Source organism: Eutrema salsugineum, unplaced genomic scaffold (genome assembly GCF_000478725.1).
Source record: "Eutrema salsugineum unplaced genomic scaffold, Eutsalg1_0 scaffold_9, whole genome shotgun sequence".
NCBI lineage: Eukaryota > Viridiplantae > Streptophyta > Magnoliopsida > Brassicales > Brassicaceae > Eutrema > Eutrema salsugineum.
This window is the reverse complement of record NW_006256342.1, coordinates 1,901,741-1,921,689: the sequence shown is the minus strand read 5'-3', so window position 1 is coordinate 1,921,689 and position 19,949 is coordinate 1,901,741. Positions and strand designations below refer to the sequence as shown.

Genomic DNA, 19,949 nt, shown 5'->3' with positions numbered 1-19,949 from the left:
GTATATGCATGTGATAAGAGCCTTAAAACTTACGACACCCATGATGATGAAAAAAACAAACCTCGTGAAGATACTTTGGTGCAAAGTCAATGAAGGTAGAGAGAGAGTTGCTATAATTCAGTTTATATAGAGAATATACTCGGATCAACTAATCACCAACAAGTTAAATGCTTCTTGTTTTCCCTTTCTCTAGCTACATCTCTGGTCAAGCCCTGACTCTGAATATTGCTAAAAAATATGACTGAAAACAAAAATGGCTCTTTCTGAGAAACAAAGGTCGCTCTATGTTCTATGTACAGGAGACATTCGATGCGAAATGCTGACATCAAGGCTTTAACCCCAAGGTTGGAAGAACTCACTGTCATGTGTCCAAGCAGTGTAACGATATGACGCTTGGTGATGTGAATCTAACTAGTCGGATAGCATTTCTTCAAGCTCAGGCTCATCAGAGGTAGATGGATCATCGTAATCTAAACTCGTCCCATTGTACAATCCTCTGTCTTGAAGATCACTCTGTTCTTCCTCATAGTCTGGCTCCGACCAATCTGGCTCATCCTCTTCGGTTTGTTCATCATTGGTTACTGTTGCTGCTGCGTCTTTATTTGACGATTTGTTTTTCTTGCCAAGTTTTCTAGATTCTATTTGCGCCTTTGCCTTGGCCTCTGTATCTTCGCATATGCATGTGGATGGGTTCTCGTGAAACTCACCTCTACCGGCTCTTACTTCCTTTGGTTCTCCCATAAACCCTCTCTGAAACGAACGGACTCTGGAGGTGAATTCCTCCCAAGTCGTGTTCTCTTTGTTCAGGAATAACCTGTAAAGCTTTTTTGCATTCGGCCTAACCGTGGGTTTATGTCCAAAGTATCTCCTGCAAATTCATATTACTAAAAGCTTAAACCTTTGCAATTCCATCAAGCAAAGAAATCGAAAACACGTTGCATTTCCATCAAAGAGACGAATTTTAAATGAAGAAGGGGATGAAGATGTTTCAGTACCTCCTCCCAGCCAATATTTTTGCCATATTGCCATTGTTGTTGGTTACGAATACGTCACTTTCATCACACACAAGGAAGTCCAGCGCAGCCATTCTCGAAGAGTATGACGAAAAAGGTTCTAACTCTTCCTTTGTAGCTATAGTGTCTTTTGAATAGAAGTGTGGAAATAGTGCTTTCAGAGGAGCCAACGATTCTTCTCCTCCATATACTTCACCAGACGCGACATATATATGAACATCACTGCCATATCCCAAAGCTCTAAGCATCAGTCCTACTTCCTCTGGAGTGAGCGGACACCTTCCTTGTCGCCTTTGTTTCTCTGGGTTGTTAATCTGCAATAAAGTTGCAAAATTAGTCATTAGTAGCTTGTTAATATACAATGAATTGCAAGTAATTTCTATAAACATTACAGAACAGGCATTACATGTAATGTTTTCCATCTCTTTCTAATTGCTGCAAGTTCCCTCTTTTCCTTATCACCACCACCATAATAGCATCCCGAGAATGCAAGCATATCAGGTTCAAACCTAAAAAAAAGTCATTAACGCTTGCGTCAAGACATTTTCTAGTATATCATAAAGATTCCTCGTTGAGTAGAGTGTCAAATATGAAGGAGCTACAACAAGAAATCCAGGATACAAATGTTTATGCATCATATTCCACTCATTTCAGGATGCAACTTCCTCTATTAGATAATAGCATTGAATTTTACCAAAAGAAAAAGATAAGAGCCTTAACCATAGGATGCTTGAAGAACCAACTAAGTCTACCTATGAGGGGATGCTAAAAGGTTTCAGCTGTGCTACATGTTAATTCTCCCTTAGTCCGTAACAAAGTGAAAAAAAAAAACAAAGATATATCAGGATTTTAAGGTGAACGGTGGTGCTACCTTAGATGTAAAGCAATGAAGTGTTTGCTCCTCAATCGCATGCGCCGGACCAATTCATTACCCATTGTCAGTATAGGATCAGTGAACTTTAGAGCATGGTAATTTACTCTACATCTTAGCTTCTGCAAGTTGTCGCTCAACTTGTTTGAAAGTCTGTAATCAAATTTGTTCAGTTGAACTGCCTGGAGCATATACAGACAAAATTCATATCAGCCTATAGCGAGATGCTTGTTCAACAACTGCTCCGTGAGTACACAATGCCTCAATTTCCAAACATAAACAAACATCAACATGCTAGCAATTAACAAAACACAATTATTCGGGACAAATGCGTAAGTTGAGAGAAGAAGGAAACTTACATGCCTTTTGTGAAGAACAGGTAAAACCCGATTGATATAGCATCTCTCGTTACATTTCCTTGGTACACGCATTCTACTTGGGCTCCATGTACGCCCTCCTTTCTGTGGAAGTTGCTTTATAATTCTAACGTCTTCCGACAGAAACGACATAAACCAATCAACGTCGAAAATATGAGAGAACTCACTGCACAAAAACGCACACAAAGTTACGAAGACGCATAACATTTGGTTTTAGTTTCGAAGATAAAAAAGTGTATGTTTATTCTGTGCCAAACCTAGCATCCTTCCAGTAAGACTTCTGGTCTAACTTGGGAACAACAAGAGTAGCATTTAGAATTCTTGCCGCAACAACTGCATCTACAATCTGCAGATGGATAAAGTTCGTAAGCGGCTTAGCACAAATTGCCATATATTAAGATGTAGATCTAAACAGAGAGATTAGGAGCAACTGAGGAACATTAGCTAATTTACGAGTCAACAAATTTGGTATAGAGCTCCAATGTGATAATCCATGAGGGATAAAAGTATTAAACCAAGAGAAGTAAAAAAGGAACTCACTCCAGTTCGTTGTTGGTTCAAACCACCACTGGTGGCGATTGCCAAGTATCGATCATTTCTCGTCACTGCTTTCGCATCTGCAAACAAGAAATCGGATTTAGTATTCACTAATCAACGCCTGATTCACAACCAATCAAAGTTTCATACTTTCGGAATATCAATGTTTACATAGAAGGAAAAGTTTACATAAAGTCTTACGCACTTGGGAATTTGCTGGTCGCATTGCTGCATCCGTAAAAGAATTCAGCATTTCGTGAGCGCCAAATATCACGATCTGATCTGCCTCCAATTCTCTGTCGGTCAGAAAAAAATAAATTAAAAAAAAAAAAAACTCATTGATGAAGACGCAACAGAGATCCAAAAGCACTAACCGGAACTCGAAAACCAGCTGATTTGATCGCATCATTGGCTCCAATGTTAATCTGCTCCGTCAAAGCGAATACAAAAACAGCGTATCAGGACGGATCAAAAGCTCGAACAAAATCTCTAGAAACGGATTTACCGAGAAATAGAGATAGAGAGAGAGAGAGAGTACGGATGTGTAGCGAACGCGAGGTGGAAGGCGATCGGAATCGCCAGGAGGTGGAGCAAGGAAGGAGAGAAAAGCGAAGAGAATGAGGAGAGATAAGGAGACGGCGAAAACGAGAGGGAGAAGACGGCGAAGACGATTGTAGTAAGGGTAGCGCCGCCGCTGGAGACTCATGGCGGCCGCCGCGCAACTACCGCGCCGCTCTGAGCCAGAGAGAGAGAGGAGAGAAGAGAGGGGAGAGAGAGAGAGATTGGAATCAAAACATGTTTGAGAATGTTACTATTTCAGACTCACACAATTCATGCTTTCGATCACGAGTGACACATATTCGCCGTTCCAGTTGAGAAATTGAGTTTTGTTTATAGAGCTAGATACTTCTTCGGTCTTACACTTTTTAAAACAAAGTTAGTAATAAATGAATATCGTGTTAAATAAATTTTTACTTGGCTGGAAATAAATGAATATTTACTTCTCCACTAATGAATATTTATTTAAGCAGCAGATCGGATCAACTAGCAAAAAATCTCATGAATATATGTCAGTGTACTCTAATTTTATGTTGCCACCAAGCTGGCTTATAAACATTTTTGTATTCACGGTTTAATAATAAGATAGAAGTTTAAAAAAAATACAAATATTGATTTAAAATATCAAAATTTGAATGTATAAATGATCAGTGAGATTTAGTAACTGGTATTAGTATTACCGTATGTCTTAATGTCTGTACAGATTTTCGTTTTAAATCCGTAAATAGTCACTTTTTAGATTAAAGTTCGCTATGTATATATTACAAAAAAAAACTTAATAAGTAAAAACTTAATACAAGCTTTTCTTTTTATAATTTGCACTCTCAGACTCTCAGTCCCATGTTTTGATTCCAAATTGTGACATGACTCAACACTAATACGTTTTTTTTAATTTTCAAACTAATGTTATGCAAATAAGATTTTTAAGTTTTTTTAAAATATTCGATTAAAAATGGGTTTAAACTTTTTCTTTTATGGGAATCATATTTGCATAAATAACATTAGTTCTGAAAATTTCCTTAAAGAAAACATTGTTATCCGAGCAATAACACTCTAAGATCTTCATTTCACAAAGAAGTATACCCAAAAAGTATATGTCCCCAGCAATCAATTGAAAGATCTTCTAAGGTTTCTTGACATAACTGAGTATTTTATATAAGAAGTATACCCAAAATGGGTTGGGGTTGGTATTCTAAACCAAAAGCAGTATAGCATGGTTTGTGATCGATCATCTAACCAAGGATCGGTGGGTCATGTATCAGTGACAAAGGTTTTGTAGTTTTGTACTGGATGAGCAAATACAAAAAGCAAACAGGAGCAAGTTGTAACATTATTACTTTTGTTTCTGTCGTTTTCATTTGTCCTTTATGTTTTCACAGTAATTATTCTTTCTTTGTTTCAAGCGAATCAAGTTTCGATATCATATGCATATAACACTTAACACCCTTTCTTTACTTGTTTTACACACACTAAGCCAATGTTTTTTCTTTATTTTTTTTATAAATGAGAGACACTAATAATCTTTTCTTATTTTAGCCTCACTTCAACTAATCAACTTCCATTAAAACGAATTTTAAAAAGAGAGCACCTAGCTAAATGATTAGCTGGGGGTATTACATAGTCAACACGGTTTCACATCTAAATTACCATTCACATTGATCTCTAGTTATACATCTTAACTCCAACTTTACATTACAACTACACGTGAAAAGAAAACAAAATAAGTTCATAGTTACAAAATACAATTATAACTGAGGACAACAAGATTAGACTTAAGATCACTGTTAAGTGGTGCAGTCTGAAATTTCTATGCCAATTATTGAAAATTTAGCTCGGTTAAAAAGCAGTAAAAAGATGGTTATACAATTAAAAATATAGTTGAGAAAAAACTCAAACCGCCTTTGTTTCTTAGGTGGTTCGTAAACGCCTAACTGGTTGATTGGTGAGTGGTGACGTCCGTAACAAATTTGTATATGATACAACAAAACAAAAAGAGAAATTGGCGGAGAATCAACAGCGAAGAGAAAGAAGACCAAAACCGCTTTTTCATGAAGAAAAATGAAACACTCTTACATTCTACCTATTAACCATACTTGTTGGAGAGTCCTCTGGCCCATGAGCTTTGCTCTTCCGACCATATAATCCGAGCCCCGAGCATCGAGCACCATCTTAGATTCAGAAGCGCTGCTGCGAGATGCTCCTGAGAGTTACTGAACAGCTCGATTATCTTTGTTTCGGCTTCAGGATCTTCGCTCATGACGAAGTTTTCCTCAAGCTCTGTTTTCTTCTCCTGAAGACTCTCTTTGACTTCATCGCTGAGCATTCTTAGGCTCAGGACATTCAACGCTTCCATTGCTGTCGTATGATACCCTTTTTCCACGTAACAAGTGAAAACAAAATGGCATGTTGTTGGATCTGGATTCACGTTCTCTCGGTGCATTTGCTCCACTATGTACTCAATCACATCAATCATCCCCTGCAAGAGAAAAGAGATTGTATACTAATCAGTTTATTCGCTTTCACTACTTTCAGCGTTCTTACGACAAATGTCTTTACCTTCTCAAATGCTTTACGCAAAATGGTGTTGTATGATAAGACATCGAGATGTATCTCTTCCAATGCAGCTTGGTCCAAGAGATTGAGTGCCTCCTCGAAATTATCATTATTCAACAACATCTAAGATAAACACAAAGCTTAGTTAATAGAAGTCACTGTATGTAATCCAGAAACAAAAAAATGAGCAGCGCTAAGCAGCCAGATTCCACCGAAAAACTGGAAGTTCTGATTGTGAATAGTTGTTCAAGAACATATATATGCATGTGTGTACCCTTTTCTTTTTTTGGTTGTCACACGCGTGTGTAATATAGGATTCTCTTCATCTTGAACTGAATACTTTTAAAATTGTAATCTGTTAGTACCTTCATCAGAGCAGTAAACGTAATCGCATTTGGAGAAAATCCGCCACGGATCATCAGAGAAACTAGAGCACAGGCTGATTCATAAGAGCGAATAATGCCGCAACAATCAATCATTATGGTGTAGGTAGCAGCGTCTGCAGGGTAGCCACATGCTCTCATACGTTTGAATATTTTGGTCACCATGTTAATCTGCATTTCAAATAATAATAATAACGGAAAATATTGTAGCGCTATATGTACGCTGCTGCAATGAAAACTTTAAAAGAGCTATTAGACGATGAAAACTTACTTCATTTGCCTGAAGAAGTGAATGAAGCACTATGTTGTATGTAGGCGTATCTAGATACATATTCTCAGCACTTTGCAGGTGTCGGATCATCTCATTCACCATACCTTCAGCTCCGAGGGCTCTCAGCTGGATAACACACACACAATAACGATGTAAAGATTGATAGTACCGCCTCGAAAGGGATTTTCCAGCTGCTTTTTAATTGAATAGTATCACATCTGAGTCATCACACTAACCACATTCCGCCTTGAGATAGGGCTGTGCTGAAAACCATTTCTCACCATGTCCATTTCTATAGCGTTAATCCTTTTACAACAGTCTACTTGGGATAGCATGTTGCCCTCTTCATATGGTGCATTCACATTACCAAATAATGAAAAGAGCAGTTCATACGTCCTCATATCCGGACGCAGTTTTAGCTGTTTCATTCTAGCCAAAACTCGGACAGCACGCTCTGGTTGATCCTACAAAACATTAGTAAGAAACTGAACCTCACAGTGACTTTCGTAAAATAGCAGAAAAAAATTGTATACTAAATATGGACACATACAGCAAATCATAATAACAAGACTAGTAAAACATGATAACCACTTTGAGTGCAGAACAATGTTGTTGTTGGACATATATTTTGAGTAAGAAATAATAGAAAAGAACAGTAACCCGTTGTTCCAAGCATTTCCTATGATTAGAGTGGCAGTATAATCATAAGTATGGTTTTGTAGAATTTCTATGGTATCTAGAATCAGCATATACTTGAGGCTTTGGGAGGAAAAAAGACTTGTAATAAAATAAACAAACACCGAAAGGTAAAAGAGATACCTAGGGTAACTGGCTTTCAGATATGTAAATTAAAGATAACTTACCAAGGAGTCATACGCAGCAAGAAGGTTATTGTAAGGATATGCGTACGAGCATTCAGAAATTTGATCCAGCAGGTGTTCAGCTAAATCAACTTGAAAGGCTTTGCTGCAATAGGCTGAAACCGTAGCAAGAGTTGAATTATATGGTTTCAGATTCTGCTGCTGCATTACTTTCAACTGCGTAGAGATATGAAGTACATAGAAAAATCGTTATAAAAAAAGGTTGAACAACAAAAAGAAAGAATCTATGAAAGAGATGGCTTGTACAGTACATAAACTCTTTACCAGTGTCATGCCATATTCGTATCCTTCTGGAAATGCTACAGCTCTAATGAAACCATCATATGTGTGGCTTGATGGTTGAAGCCCAAGATTTTGCATCTATTAGTGCAGATAAGAAGAGAGTAAGAAATGGGATTTTCACAAACACCACAAAGCAGGACCAGAACCAGAGAAAAGACGAGGCCAGAGGCCAGCTATATAACAGAATTCGACAGCCCAACAAGATCAATAAAGAGCTGGTATCAATGCTCATGAAAGCTTGAGAATTTCAATCAAGGTCATAGAAAAATATCAAAATTCCCAATCAAGATTTTTTCATGCTGCAACTGTATTCTACGACTTTTCCAAATAGGTTTTTTACTCATAACACTACAGTGTCACGTGCAGTGAGCAGCGAATGGATAAGGACGAGGAATGATAAATGGGAAACTGGTAGGAGATACCTGCAGCATTAGCTGCTCCGCTAGCTCAGAGTTTTTAGATTGTCCACATGCATGAATCACATCATTGAACGACCACCTGAGGACTCTAGTTGCAGGGATTTTGTTGTGACCTTTCGGCAAAGCCACAGTGTTATTTCCATGGGCTTCCACCATTAGCGGAGCTGTGTGATCATTTACTCCCAAAGGAACTTTCTCTGATCCCGTTTGACCACTTGATGGTATAGGAATATCCAGTCTCATGGAATGCATTTTTCCTCTATTAGATTTAACAAAGAGCTCTCCTCTTAGCGCTAGAGCCACCATGTGTTGCAATAATTCATATGCTGATTTCAAATCCCCCAACCTCGTAAAGGACCATATGAATTTTCTCAGTGAGAGTATGTTCAGACTATAGTGGTCCACATAGTGTTTCAATATTTCATTAACAGATGACAGATTGCGCTGAAAAACTGCAAGCTGAAAAAAATATTAATCAGATAACAAAGAAAAGTATGATCAATTATGCAGACCAACGCAATGAACCACTAGGAATGAAAAAAAAAAGCATCCTTAAGTGATAGAAATGCTACGACAGAAATTAGGACAAAATAACGAATAAATGGTTTTTCCATATATCCTACACTTCAAATTCAAAAGTTGGCATATGAACAGCTCTTGAAAAAAAAAGGCACTGAAGTAAGATATATCCTTAACTAACCTTGAGAAGTGCTGCATATGTTATTTCATTCTTCCCCACTCTCCGTTCATCCATCAATTCCAGACATTTACTAGCGTAATTCCCACTTCTCGTTTTTACACAGGCTCCAAGAAAATAGTTATACACAGGCAAAAGAGGAGAGATACTATCATTTTCTCCGAGAGCGTGAATAAACTCTAGCGCCTGAACAATTATAACCGGAGAAATAAATAGATAAACTTATCATGTACGGAAATACTAGACATTTGATTGGAATCTATATCTATACCTTATCCAAGTGTCCCCCATTACAAAGGGCTTGTACTATGAACAACAAAGATCTGCTGTCCAGACTGATTTCCTTCTTACACATTACACTGTAAGTCTCCATGGCAAACTACAGGAACAAATTACTGCCTTGAGGTCAGATACAACAAAAATACTGTATCAAGAGAAATTAATCACAGAAGTACGTCTCAGCAATACCAAAAACTTAGAATAACTCCGAATTTTGTGCAACATATTTAAGACAGGTGCAAAGAGAGTTTAATCATCCACCAAAAGACAAGCCTAAGCACGGCTGCTTCTGCATTTATCAACTTACCACAGCATCCGGTGACCGTGCACAATATTTTAGAATGCCATGAAAATCATCGGCACTAAGTGAATAATTTCCCTGTATTAACTTTAAAAGCAGAGCTGACGCTCCATGCCTTTCTCCCGAACGAAGTGCATCGACAATCTGCACCTGCAAGATCTTCCTAGTTGACTCATCTTGGCATCGAATGAAGTCATTACCTGCGTATGGAAGCATGCATTTTGAAGTCACAAAATCTAGTCTTTCAGAATCCAAGGAAGTAAGTAAATACCAATACATCAATAGAGAGAGAGGCATAAAAGGAGGATAATAAAACGTACCCATCAATGTCGTGACATTACGAGAACAAGAACACCTAGCCCCGATATCAATTCCATTTCGTCCCCGTCCCTAAAGTTAAACTCTCATTTAATCAAATTACAATTTTTCAGGAAAAAAAGAAAACAGAAACCAATTGAACAAACACTAATCATTCACAAATCTTCAAGCAAAACAAGGAACAGATAACTAACCCGTGATACGGTCGACCTTAACTTCGAGCCCACGATTAATCGCAATGGAGAACGCCACCTGCATTGCTCAATCAAATAGCAAAACTCAATAAACATTTAGAGAAAGTATTATACAGCACAAAAACCCAATTCGCCAAATAACTTACACAGCTCTGTACATGGCTTCCTGGCTGGGTTCTGACGTCCACCAAAAATAGGGTTTCTACCTCACAGCTATCAACTCAACAGAGCAAAACTTAACGATTAGATCCCAACTACACTAGAAACGGGAGCTATTAGGTTTATCAATCTATTTACTTCAATTCCTTGAGATCGACACGAAAAGGGTGAAAATTTTGACATCTAGAAGCGAATATTTCATCTCTTGTCGTCGATTTGTCGAAAACTCATCTCAGTTATGTTTTACTTATGTATGGCTCGAAGCGAAATTTTCATTTCTTGCTCTCTGTTTCTAGCTATCTGCAGGAGAGATGCGAACATTTCAGGATAAACAGTTAATGGGCCGTATTCGTCACAGTTGGCCCATTTACTCTCTTTTTTTCTCCATGTTCTATTCACATCTGAATGGACATTCCAATGTATCTCCGATTTAGTTTGATCTGGACCGGTTAAGTGTAATAGCTGATCAGAAACAAGGGCGTCTGCAACAATAACAACCATGGAGAATGATAAATCTCACAACATTTTTCTCTATCTTGTATAACAAATCAATTTTGATTTTCTCTCTCTCTCAATACTACTTAAAGCTGAATATTTACTTCATATCTTACAGTTTCAACTTTACACTATGATTAAGGTTAGCAGAAACTTGTGAAAGATAATCCAAATTTCGAATCTCTGACAATACATATATATATATATATATACACAAAACATATTCCAAATCAGCACATGTATAACACTAATAATCATCTTAATACAAAAGCAACATCAAGAAAATTAATGTATTTGCTAGTTTTAGCCATTAATCTCTTCCACTATTTTTTTTGTTTCTGTCAAGAGGCAATTAAGAAAAGGCAACTTCACTATGTTTCCAATATAAATCAAAATTACATATTTAAAGTCCAACGAATACAAGTTGTTTACAAATAGTACTTTTCACTTTTTTTAGTAGTTGCGTTGATATATCACCATTTCACTAATATGATATAATTAATCCACAGCGTTTGCTGGAACATAGCCCATATCCTTAGCCATCTTTCTCAGAACATTCTTCTGAGTCTTCCCAGTAGAAGTCTTAGGAAGATCTGAGAAAACTACTGTCTTTGGAACCATCTTAATGTTCTTGTTCACAAGATTTCTCTCACAGAACTCAATGATCTCTTCCTCTTTCGCTTCAACTCCTTCCTTGAGCTTCACGAAAGCACACACCGACTCTCCTAAAGCTTCGTCAGGCCGTCCAACCACCGCCGCCTCATAAACCCCCGGGTGACTGTAGAGAAGCCCTTCGATCTCCGTGGACCCCACAATTTCTCCGCCGCAAGATATAACATCCTGTGACCTATCTTTCAAATGTATGTATCTTGCAAGTGGAACAAAACATTTATAATCATCAGACAAAGCCATATACATATATATGATAGGATTCCCACATTTGAAATATAAAATGTGTCTTAGAATAACTTATAAGGGACATATATAGTTGTTAGGACATTGATCCAAGAATGAGTCACTTCCTTGATCATTGCCAAATGATTTTAGTTAAAAACTTCATGAAACATGACAATATACTTACCCATCGGGATCTATTACACCCATGTCGCGACTCCAGAACCATCCACCTCGAAAAGCGGCCTCCGTGGCTTCCTTGTCCTTGAAGTAACCGCTCATGACGGTGTTTCCCCGGAGAACAATCTCCCCAATCGTCTTTCCGTCGTGTGGAACCGAGATCATAGTGGTTGTGTCCACCACATCGACGGTCTCCATGGCAAAATGGTTGAGGCCGTGTCTTGCCTTTAGTCTCCAACTCTCTTCCTCAGGCAGAGTCTCCCATTCAGGCATCCATAAACATGCCGTTCCTGCTCCATACACTTCCGTGCATCCGTAAGCTGCCAACACGTTGAATCCAAGTTTCTTGAGTCTCAAAATGATCTGCACGTCCAAATAACTTAGTATTATATATACTATCAACTTTAGATTTAGGGAAAACTTTCTATTTTTGAAATCTCTTGATTAGTTATACCTCAGGAGGTGGTGAGGATCCTCCGGTCATAACCTGAACGGTCCATGGGAAATATTTCTTGACCAAGTCAGGTGCATTGGCAATCAGGTTGAGAAGCGCAGGCGAGCCACCAAAGTGAGTTACCTTGTGCTTCACGACACTATCAAATATAACTCTATCGTTGACTTCCCTAAGACAAACGTTGACTCCTCCAAAAGCCGCGACTGCCCAAACAGAGCACCACCCGCTGCAATGGTACATCGGAACGGTCCAGAGATAAACCGGCATTGGTTTCATCTCGCTGATAACACCAACCGCTGTTGCGTTCAGATACGCGCCACGGTGGCTATAGACGACGCATTTTGGGGTCGATGTGGTTCCGGATGTGAAATTGAGCGCGATTGGATCGCATTCGTCGACAGGTCGTACGGGTTCGAAATTAGGGTTTCCTGAGAAGAGAAAACCCTCGTACTGTATGTGTTTTGATTTCTCCGTTGGATTTTCTGTGATTGTGATGATGAGAGGTTGTTCCTCGGTGGTGAGGAGATTGAGAGATTCTTCAGCGATGGAAAGAAACTCAGAGTCAACGAAGAAGACCTTTGGCTTCGTTTTCTTGAGCGCAGACGCAAGCATTTGAGAGTCGAAGTGCGTGTTCAACACGCAAAGCACTGCTCCAGCCATCGGAGCTCCAAAATGCAGCTCACATAACGCCGGGACATTTGGCGCCAAAGCAGCCACCTACATACTTCGTAATTTTTTGAAAAATTTGTTTTATAAATGTAAAATCTTTTGAAAAATTATGATAAAACCACTTACCACGTCGTGGCGGGAGAGACAGAGGTTGGTGGAGAGCGCAGAGGCGAGGCGGATGCAACGGTCACGTGTCTGGTGCCACGTGTACTGAAGATCACCATACACGACGGAGGTTCTGCCGCCGAAGACTACGGCGGCTCTGTCGAGAAAGCTGATCGGAGAAAGCGGGACGTAGTTAGCCGAGCACCGGATTGTTCCTTCCATGTTTGTCTATGCTTGTTTAGCTACTAAAACCATAGAATAGTTGATTAATTAGCTAGTTTATGGTGTTAACTTGTATCTATTTATAGGCAAACTTTTTTTTCTTTTTATTTTAACGTTCCTAGTTATCTACTTATATAGAATCTTTTTATTAATTATGGTCACTAGTAGCCAAATTGGTCATCAATCAGGATCTGTAAAGAAGATTGGTGTCTTGCCTGCTTGCCATGCATTGTCAGAGAATCGGAGAGAACTACCACAACTAGATACTGTGGATTTGGTTAATTAAATCTGAACACCTTCAGAATCTTCGTTATGACAATATATAATAGACCTAACAAAAAAAGAAGTAAAATGCAAGATGATCTGGGAAGATAAAATTGACTGTGGGAGGCCATAAAAGTTTAGAGGAGCTTTTCATATTTGTAGTGGGTTTAATAAATAAGTGGGCCGATCCAAACTATATTTGGGCCCATAAAGTAACTTTAAGTAACAAAGCTAAAAAAGTTACAGATCCTAAACAGCTGAAAAACGCTCTTCTTCCTTCGGTCATATATCTTTTTTTTCTTAGGTTGCAGAGAAAAGAAAGTAGAAGGCTCAATTAGGGTTTGTGAATCGGAATTTCTTTGAAAACCGCGAGAAATATCACCGGGAAGATATGAGCCGGAGTTTGGGGATACCAGTGAAGCTTCTTCACGAGTCGTCCGGTCATATTGTGACTGTGGAGCTGAAGAGCGGTGAGCTGTACCGAGGAAGCATGCTCGAGTGTGAGGATAACTGGAACTGTCAGCTCGAGAACATCACTTATACCGCCAAGGTAATGTGTAGATTTCTCTGTTCATTTCCTTTACTTTCGTTGACGTACTTCGCGAACCCTAGGTTTTGTTTCTCGTCCATTGCTGATGGAGAATGCTTTGATATTCCTAGATTTGGCAAGAATTAGAAACGTACTCGGCTTAGATTTTGCCTCTTTTTTGGATTGTTGAAAACAGTTCTATATTCGGTGAGAATTGAGAATCCTGGTGAGATTCTTGCCAGTAGAAATCCTAAAATAGTGATCCCAGAAGTAATATCTAAAAAAACCTATGTCAGTTTGTTGCTCTTCAGATAGATTGGGTTAGGACCTTGCATATGTTAGTTGTAGAGAAGGAAGGTTATGCTGTTCGTGCAGATGTTTTCACATCCAACATTTATAATCTGTACTATTAAGAATCATGATGCCTGAAAGATAAATTGCTTGCATTCGCCAATGATATGGTTTGAGTAGAACTTGTAGATATTTGGAAGGAAATCGTCCGAGTTTCTGAATTCATAAATTTCAAGATTGTGTATGTCTAATCTTGAAGTGTTGCTGATATCTCTGCGGATATGTTCTCTTTCGGATCCGTATTTTTTAAATAGAACGTAATGTCATTTTAATGGTTGTTACTGAACTTTTGTTTGGGTTGTTCCCGATACCCTGGAACAGGATGGTAAGGTATCGCAGCTTGAGCATGTCTTCATTCGAGGCAGCAAAGTGAGGTGCTATATAAAATCCGTTTTGATATCTGCTTCTTTCCTACTTATTTACTTTGCTAGACCATTCTTGTTAACCTAGTTGACTGAATAGTGACTTTTGGTGAAATCTTGACAGGTTTATAGTCATACCAGACATGCTGAAGAATGCTCCAATGTTCAAGAAATTAGATGCTAAAATCAAGGTATACTTCTTGAATGCGGTGCAGAATGATATGAGAGATCATTAACTAAACCCATATATGATTTATAACCGTGGAAGATGATAACATTTTGTTCACTTGGTCAATGCAGGGAAAGAGCTCGTCACTAGGTGTAGGCAGAGGTAGAGCTGTTGCCATGCGAGCCAAAGTAATTTCACCCCTCGCTTAAGTCCTCTCTGTTTCTGATTTACTGCTCAAGAAGACAATGATAAGAGTTTAGAGGAAACTAATTGAATTTTGGTGATGTCATAAAGGCTCAGGGTACTGGACGTGGAACAGGAGGAAGAGGAGCCTTGCCACCTGTGAGGAGATAGTAGCTTCGAGGAGAATCCGCCATCTTCAGCTTGTCATTTATGCAAAGTTAGGGTACAAAGCAAGTCAAATCTCTAACAAGGAGACAGGCAGGGGATACAGAGAGAGGGAGAAAGAGGGATTATTTCTGTGTTTTGGGTTTCTAAGATGTTCGAAATATTGCCATGTTTTCTTCACATGGTCGTTTTGATAATTCCCACTTCTTGTAGTACAGAGCACTATACAAATTTCTATAATGGTTTTAATTCTTCTTTGTAGTCATCTGATGGTTTCAATATAAAAGTTCCTATTAACGATTTTATTCATTCTGCTATAATGACTTAGATGTCGAATCAAACTGAGAAGACTCGAGTTCTAGGAGATGTAACATTCGGCATAGGTTGTTCATGGTTTGGTGGACAACGACCCAAATGGCTTCCGCTTACATGACCAGCACGTTTTGAAAGGGGTGAGTCCTGTTGTTATCATCATTCTTGCTTCACCATTTAACAAAAGAGCTAATGTCTTAGCAATACGAGTAATAAGACGAAGGTTAAATCGGTTTAGTTTCATTATTATATAAACATATACAAAACTTTGGTTTATACGCACTTTCTATCTCAAGGGTTGACGATAAAATGCAGCATACTGACAAATAAACACACTTAGCTACAAAATCACCAATACGCATTTTTCTTTTCGTTTTTAAATTAAAAATATTGTGGGTGAGATATTTAGTATTATTACTCAATTGTTCTTCTATCATTAATGCTTTTTCAAGAGAAGTCAAGGATTATAAGTCAACGTCAACCCGAAGTGAAAGTCAATCATGTCTACAAACCAAAGCACTTATTCTTATGCAACTTATGTTGCTCTCTCTCTCTCTCTCCCTCTCTTCTTCTCTTCAGTGTTAAAACTCGGATTACAGCAGAAGAAACCCAGCTGGTTCAGTTCTTGCAGCATAACCAAATTTGGATGTGTTGTATTTCCTGTGAACACCTGTTAACTTCCCTGTTCCTGCCTTGTGATGCAAACCAACCATCTTTCTCGAACAGTCCCTGTGAGTTTCATCATCAAAACCAAAACAAAAAATCAGAACCTCTACTGTGATTTTCAAAGCTTCTTAAGTTCGTGGTAGGTTCTTACATAAGCTTCTCTTCGGTGTAGCCAGTGTAGAACTCGCAGGTTTTGTTCCATGCCTCGAATCCTTTAAGCGTGGATTGAGCAGTGTAGATCGCTGAAGCAGCTAACTGAGAGGGAGTGTACTGAAGCATCTCGTACTCCACTAAGCAAAGCTCGATGATGAAGAAGGATAGAAGCTCTACCTGAAAATACAAAATTCACATTTCACAACTTACGATACTGATTGATATTTTCTATACAAGTGAGAAGATATGACCCAAACTTATACAAACCTTTTTGTCAGATTGTGCAGCTTTGAGAAACCTCCTCATGAACACATATGGAGTTGGGAGATAGAAATTGAATTGCAAGGTATTCGCCATTAACTTCTCCTGCAAGAAATCAAACCCATCACACAATGATCATCTATATATAGAGCATCCAGGGTTATGATCATATCATCTAGTGAAGTATTTACCATGTCAAGAACTTCTCGTCTAGTGTAAGCCTTGTCAGAGATCAGGATGAGATCATCTACAACTGGAACTGAAACTTCCTCATACTTGCAAGCAAGCAACATAGCTGTAACACCCACAAGTTGAAGCCTTTTCCTTGCAATATGATGATGAACCGCAAGAAATCTGTCGATGAGATTGATTGTTAGGTAAAGCGTCTCCTCCATAAGCTCAAACTTGTAATGTACCTGTCATAAAATTCATAGTCAAACAATGGTGAATTGCTAAAACTATATCTAACAAACAAAATCAGAGCAATTTATGTGTTTTTGTGTATTTTTTTTTATGTATCGAACCTCAATCAACCAATCAATAAGGATCCCTCTCATCCTCTCGTTAATGTCAGGTTGATTCTCCATGTAATTAGGAGGGACGCAGCTACGACACTGCAAAAATAATTGAATGGGCTTCAATCACTCACTATCAAAGATTTTGAAACTAGAATGATCACTGATACAGAACACAGAACACCATAAACTACCTCATTTTTCTTGTAGAAGTTGTAAATGTCATCAATATATTCGACCACTGTTAAAGGATTATTCTTGTCGCAGCTATCTATATCCATCACACATTCTTCGATTTCATCATCAATATCATTCGAATCTTCCATTTCAATACCCTCCTGTACAAAAGAACACAACACGTTTATCATCCAAGTAAAGCTATTCACATCAGACCAAAAAAGAGGGTTTTGTTATAACATAATTGTTACCATTCTGTCGATTTCCTCAAGCATGGCTTCAGTGTGCTGGACAAACATTGGCTCATTAAAGTCCCCATCTTTTTCCCCATCTATTATGATTCTGTCTGAAGGTGCGTTCGAAATCGAGTCTGATTTCTTGGTTTCCTAATCATAAAGAAATAACAAAACAAATAGAGGTTAAACCAAAACTGTATGTCATATTTTCAAATACCAAAATTCAATAGCTGTCAATATAAAAGGTACCTCCTTCTGGATTTGGGGATTGCTTTCAGCTAACTGAGCAGCAAACTTCCTGAAACCAAATCAAGAATTAAAAACATCCAAAAGTAAACATACTCATCGTCATACAATTGTGGCACTGAAAGGCATAAAAGAAGTGAAGATTCGATGGAAATTACTGACCTAGTAATTGGTCGATGCACAGGAACAGTTGGGATCTTCTTCTGACATATCCCATTTTCCCTATAAAGACAAAAACTAGTTCTTTAGGATCTCTGAGTACAAATTTGTTGTTAAAAAGGGTATAAATACTCATTGGAAGAAGAGGAAGTTAATAAATTACCCGGTGAATGGTCTCTTGTTGACAGCACAAGGATAAACCGGAGCTCCGATGATGTTCTTGTTTATATTACTGAGTGCTCTTCGTGTCGGCCCATTCGTCGGAATTACCTTTCCTCCACGTAAACCCTCTTTTGCAAAAAATCAATTTAGTAAAATCAACAACGAGCCAAAACAAAACAAAAAAAGATGGGTTTCGATTAAAACTCTGTGAAGTGCTTGTTTAGATGATACCTTGTCGATTCATCGGTCCAATAACTCCGTGTTTGTTCTCATCTGATCCACCCATTATTATTTCTAGTATCTGTGCAAATCGCAGAAATATGTATTTAAACCCAAGTAAAATCCAAACAACTCCATCTTAATAATCGAAATTAAAAATTGTGTCTTGGGTTCGATTGATGAATCTAAAAAAGAACCCGATCAAGAAGAAAGTTCTTACCTTTAGCTTTCAACGATCCCTGAAAACTCGAATGAATAGACTCTCTCTCTCTCTCTCTCTCTCTCTCTCTCTCTCTATCTCTCTATCTCCTTATCTCTCAGCAGCAAACTCCATTAACAGTAAACAAAATCGATCCCTCTCTCGCTCTCTTTCGTTTCTCTTCAATGGTGTTCAAGAGTCCCTCTTAATCTTCTTTCTCTCACAACGGAAACAAAATTGAAAAAAAAAGAAAAAGAAAAAAAGGGTTTAATGGGACTGTATCAAGATTTGAAGACGTGAAGAGCGGATATATGTCCGTAACACAAAATTGTTGTTTTTCTAACGAATTGTTTTTTCCTTTTTTATTTTAAGATAAACGGCTAGTTAATCTGAGCCGTTGGATGCATACTCAATAAACCCTGATGAAAAAAGCTCGCCTTCTTTTGGAATCCAGAACTCAACGGCTATATTTTTTATACCATGTGGCATGTGCGTTTTCAAATTCTCGGCTTGTTATTTTTCTTCCTTATTATTATTACCTCTTCCACATCCAGCGGTCCAATGGTCCATGTATTCCAATGTCGCCGACCACCAACCGCCTCATAATTAATTTCCTCCCATCTTTTAACTATCAAACTCATCAATACTTAACCAATCCCTCGTTTCATTTAAATTCATAAATTATATTATGAATCATTGTAACCAAGATAACATATGACTTGGAAGAAATAAACAAAAAAAATATGTTAACGGCTCTTAACCTTTTTTTTTTTGCCTTTTTCTCTTTACAGTTTTATTAATTTAAAGATTTTGATTCGCTGTTCAAAAAAAAAAAAAGATTTTGATTCATTTGGAAATTCAAACAAAATCAGATTTTATTGGATCATTGATCTTAAAAATTTTATCGAAAATTGATGTTATTGACCTTGAATCCTCATTAAAATTAAACATTATTCAATACTCCCTCTGTTCAGAATTATTTGATGTTTAAGGTTTTTGCACACAGTTTAAGGATTCATTTAATTTTATTTTTCCTATACTAAAAATATTATTTATAATTCATTTAAATATCATTCAACCAATAAAAAAACAATCTGCAGAATATAAAAGGTCAAAAACTATAAAAATTCATTAAATTTTGCATTGAAAAGTGAGAATATCAAATAATTCTGAACAAAAAAAACCTTCTAAAACATCAAATAATTCTGAACAGAGGGAGTATTAAGTAATTACATACAGACTTGAAATTGTTGTGGATTTTAATGAATTTGTTCCAAGTTAAAAAACATTCTTGAAATTGTTGTGGATTTTAATGAATTTGTTCCAAGTTAAAATACATTTTTTCCTCAAACTTACATGTACAGTAATATTTAAAATCCACATGTAAGATTTTCATTTGGAAATCAATGGATTTTCTCTTCAAAACATTTTCCTCCAACAGCTTATTTTTCCTTGGGTATGCATTCATTACCTTGTTTTTGTTGCCAAGAAAGCCCGTTTAATATAGAC

At 37.7% G+C, this 19,949-nt stretch overlaps 5 protein-coding genes across 5 annotated transcripts; 1 reads left to right on the top strand and 4 right to left on the bottom strand.

Moving 5' to 3' along the window:
- Positions 1-69: 69 nt before the first annotated feature.
- LOC18008803 (O-fucosyltransferase 16) lies at positions 70-3,664 on the bottom strand. The gene is made up of 10 exons (XM_024155400.1): positions 3,337-3,664; positions 3,173-3,223; positions 3,004-3,094; positions 2,802-2,878; positions 2,519-2,607; positions 2,244-2,427; positions 1,885-2,066; positions 1,420-1,522; positions 996-1,327; positions 70-868 (listed from the first exon to the last, which is right to left on the bottom strand). The coding sequence occupies exons 1-10, from the start codon at positions 3,502-3,504 to the stop codon at positions 412-414; spliced, it is 1,734 nt and encodes a 577-aa protein (XP_024011168.1). The 5' UTR covers positions 3,505-3,664; the 3' UTR covers positions 70-411.
- A 1,567-nt stretch (positions 3,665-5,231) lies between these two features.
- LOC18008644 (pentatricopeptide repeat-containing protein At1g76280) lies at positions 5,232-10,368 on the bottom strand. Its single transcript, XM_006390153.2, has 14 exons — positions 10,081-10,368; positions 9,935-9,992; positions 9,743-9,812; positions 9,429-9,622; positions 9,114-9,221; positions 8,846-9,028; positions 8,149-8,604; positions 7,709-7,804; positions 7,427-7,600; positions 6,800-7,027; positions 6,564-6,689; positions 6,275-6,463; positions 5,913-6,032; positions 5,232-5,832 (listed from the first exon to the last, which is right to left on the bottom strand). Exons 1-14 carry the CDS (start codon positions 10,092-10,094, stop codon positions 5,440-5,442), a joined length of 2,409 nt encoding a protein of 802 aa, XP_006390215.1. The 5' UTR covers positions 10,095-10,368; the 3' UTR covers positions 5,232-5,439.
- Positions 10,369-11,006: 638 nt separating this feature from the next.
- On the bottom strand, positions 11,007-13,112 carry LOC18007946 (probable acyl-activating enzyme 21). The gene is made up of 4 exons (XM_006390152.2): positions 12,912-13,112; positions 12,117-12,833; positions 11,670-12,025; positions 11,007-11,456 (listed from the first exon to the last, which is right to left on the bottom strand). The coding sequence occupies exons 1-4, from the start codon at positions 13,110-13,112 to the stop codon at positions 11,087-11,089; spliced, it is 1,644 nt and encodes a 547-aa protein (XP_006390214.1). The 3' UTR covers positions 11,007-11,086.
- A 497-nt stretch (positions 13,113-13,609) lies between these two features.
- On the top strand, positions 13,610-15,386 carry LOC18008796 (small nuclear ribonucleoprotein SmD3b). The gene is made up of 5 exons (XM_006390151.2): positions 13,610-13,926; positions 14,578-14,630; positions 14,743-14,809; positions 14,919-14,975; positions 15,082-15,386. Exons 1-5 carry the CDS (start codon positions 13,768-13,770, stop codon positions 15,139-15,141), a joined length of 396 nt encoding a protein of 131 aa, XP_006390213.1. The 5' UTR covers positions 13,610-13,767; the 3' UTR covers positions 15,142-15,386.
- Positions 15,387-15,893: 507 nt separating this feature from the next.
- LOC18008806 (cyclin-B2-4) lies at positions 15,894-18,723 on the bottom strand. The gene is made up of 12 exons (XM_006390149.2): positions 18,462-18,723; positions 18,254-18,323; positions 18,024-18,150; positions 17,864-17,923; positions 17,705-17,753; positions 17,471-17,605; positions 17,237-17,380; positions 17,052-17,141; positions 16,719-16,943; positions 16,534-16,632; positions 16,265-16,443; positions 15,894-16,176 (listed from the first exon to the last, which is right to left on the bottom strand). The coding sequence occupies exons 2-12, from the start codon at positions 18,306-18,308 to the stop codon at positions 16,041-16,043; spliced, it is 1,299 nt and encodes a 432-aa protein (XP_006390211.1). The 5' UTR covers positions 18,309-18,323; positions 18,462-18,723; the 3' UTR covers positions 15,894-16,040.
- Positions 18,724-19,949: the final 1,226 nt, after the last annotated feature.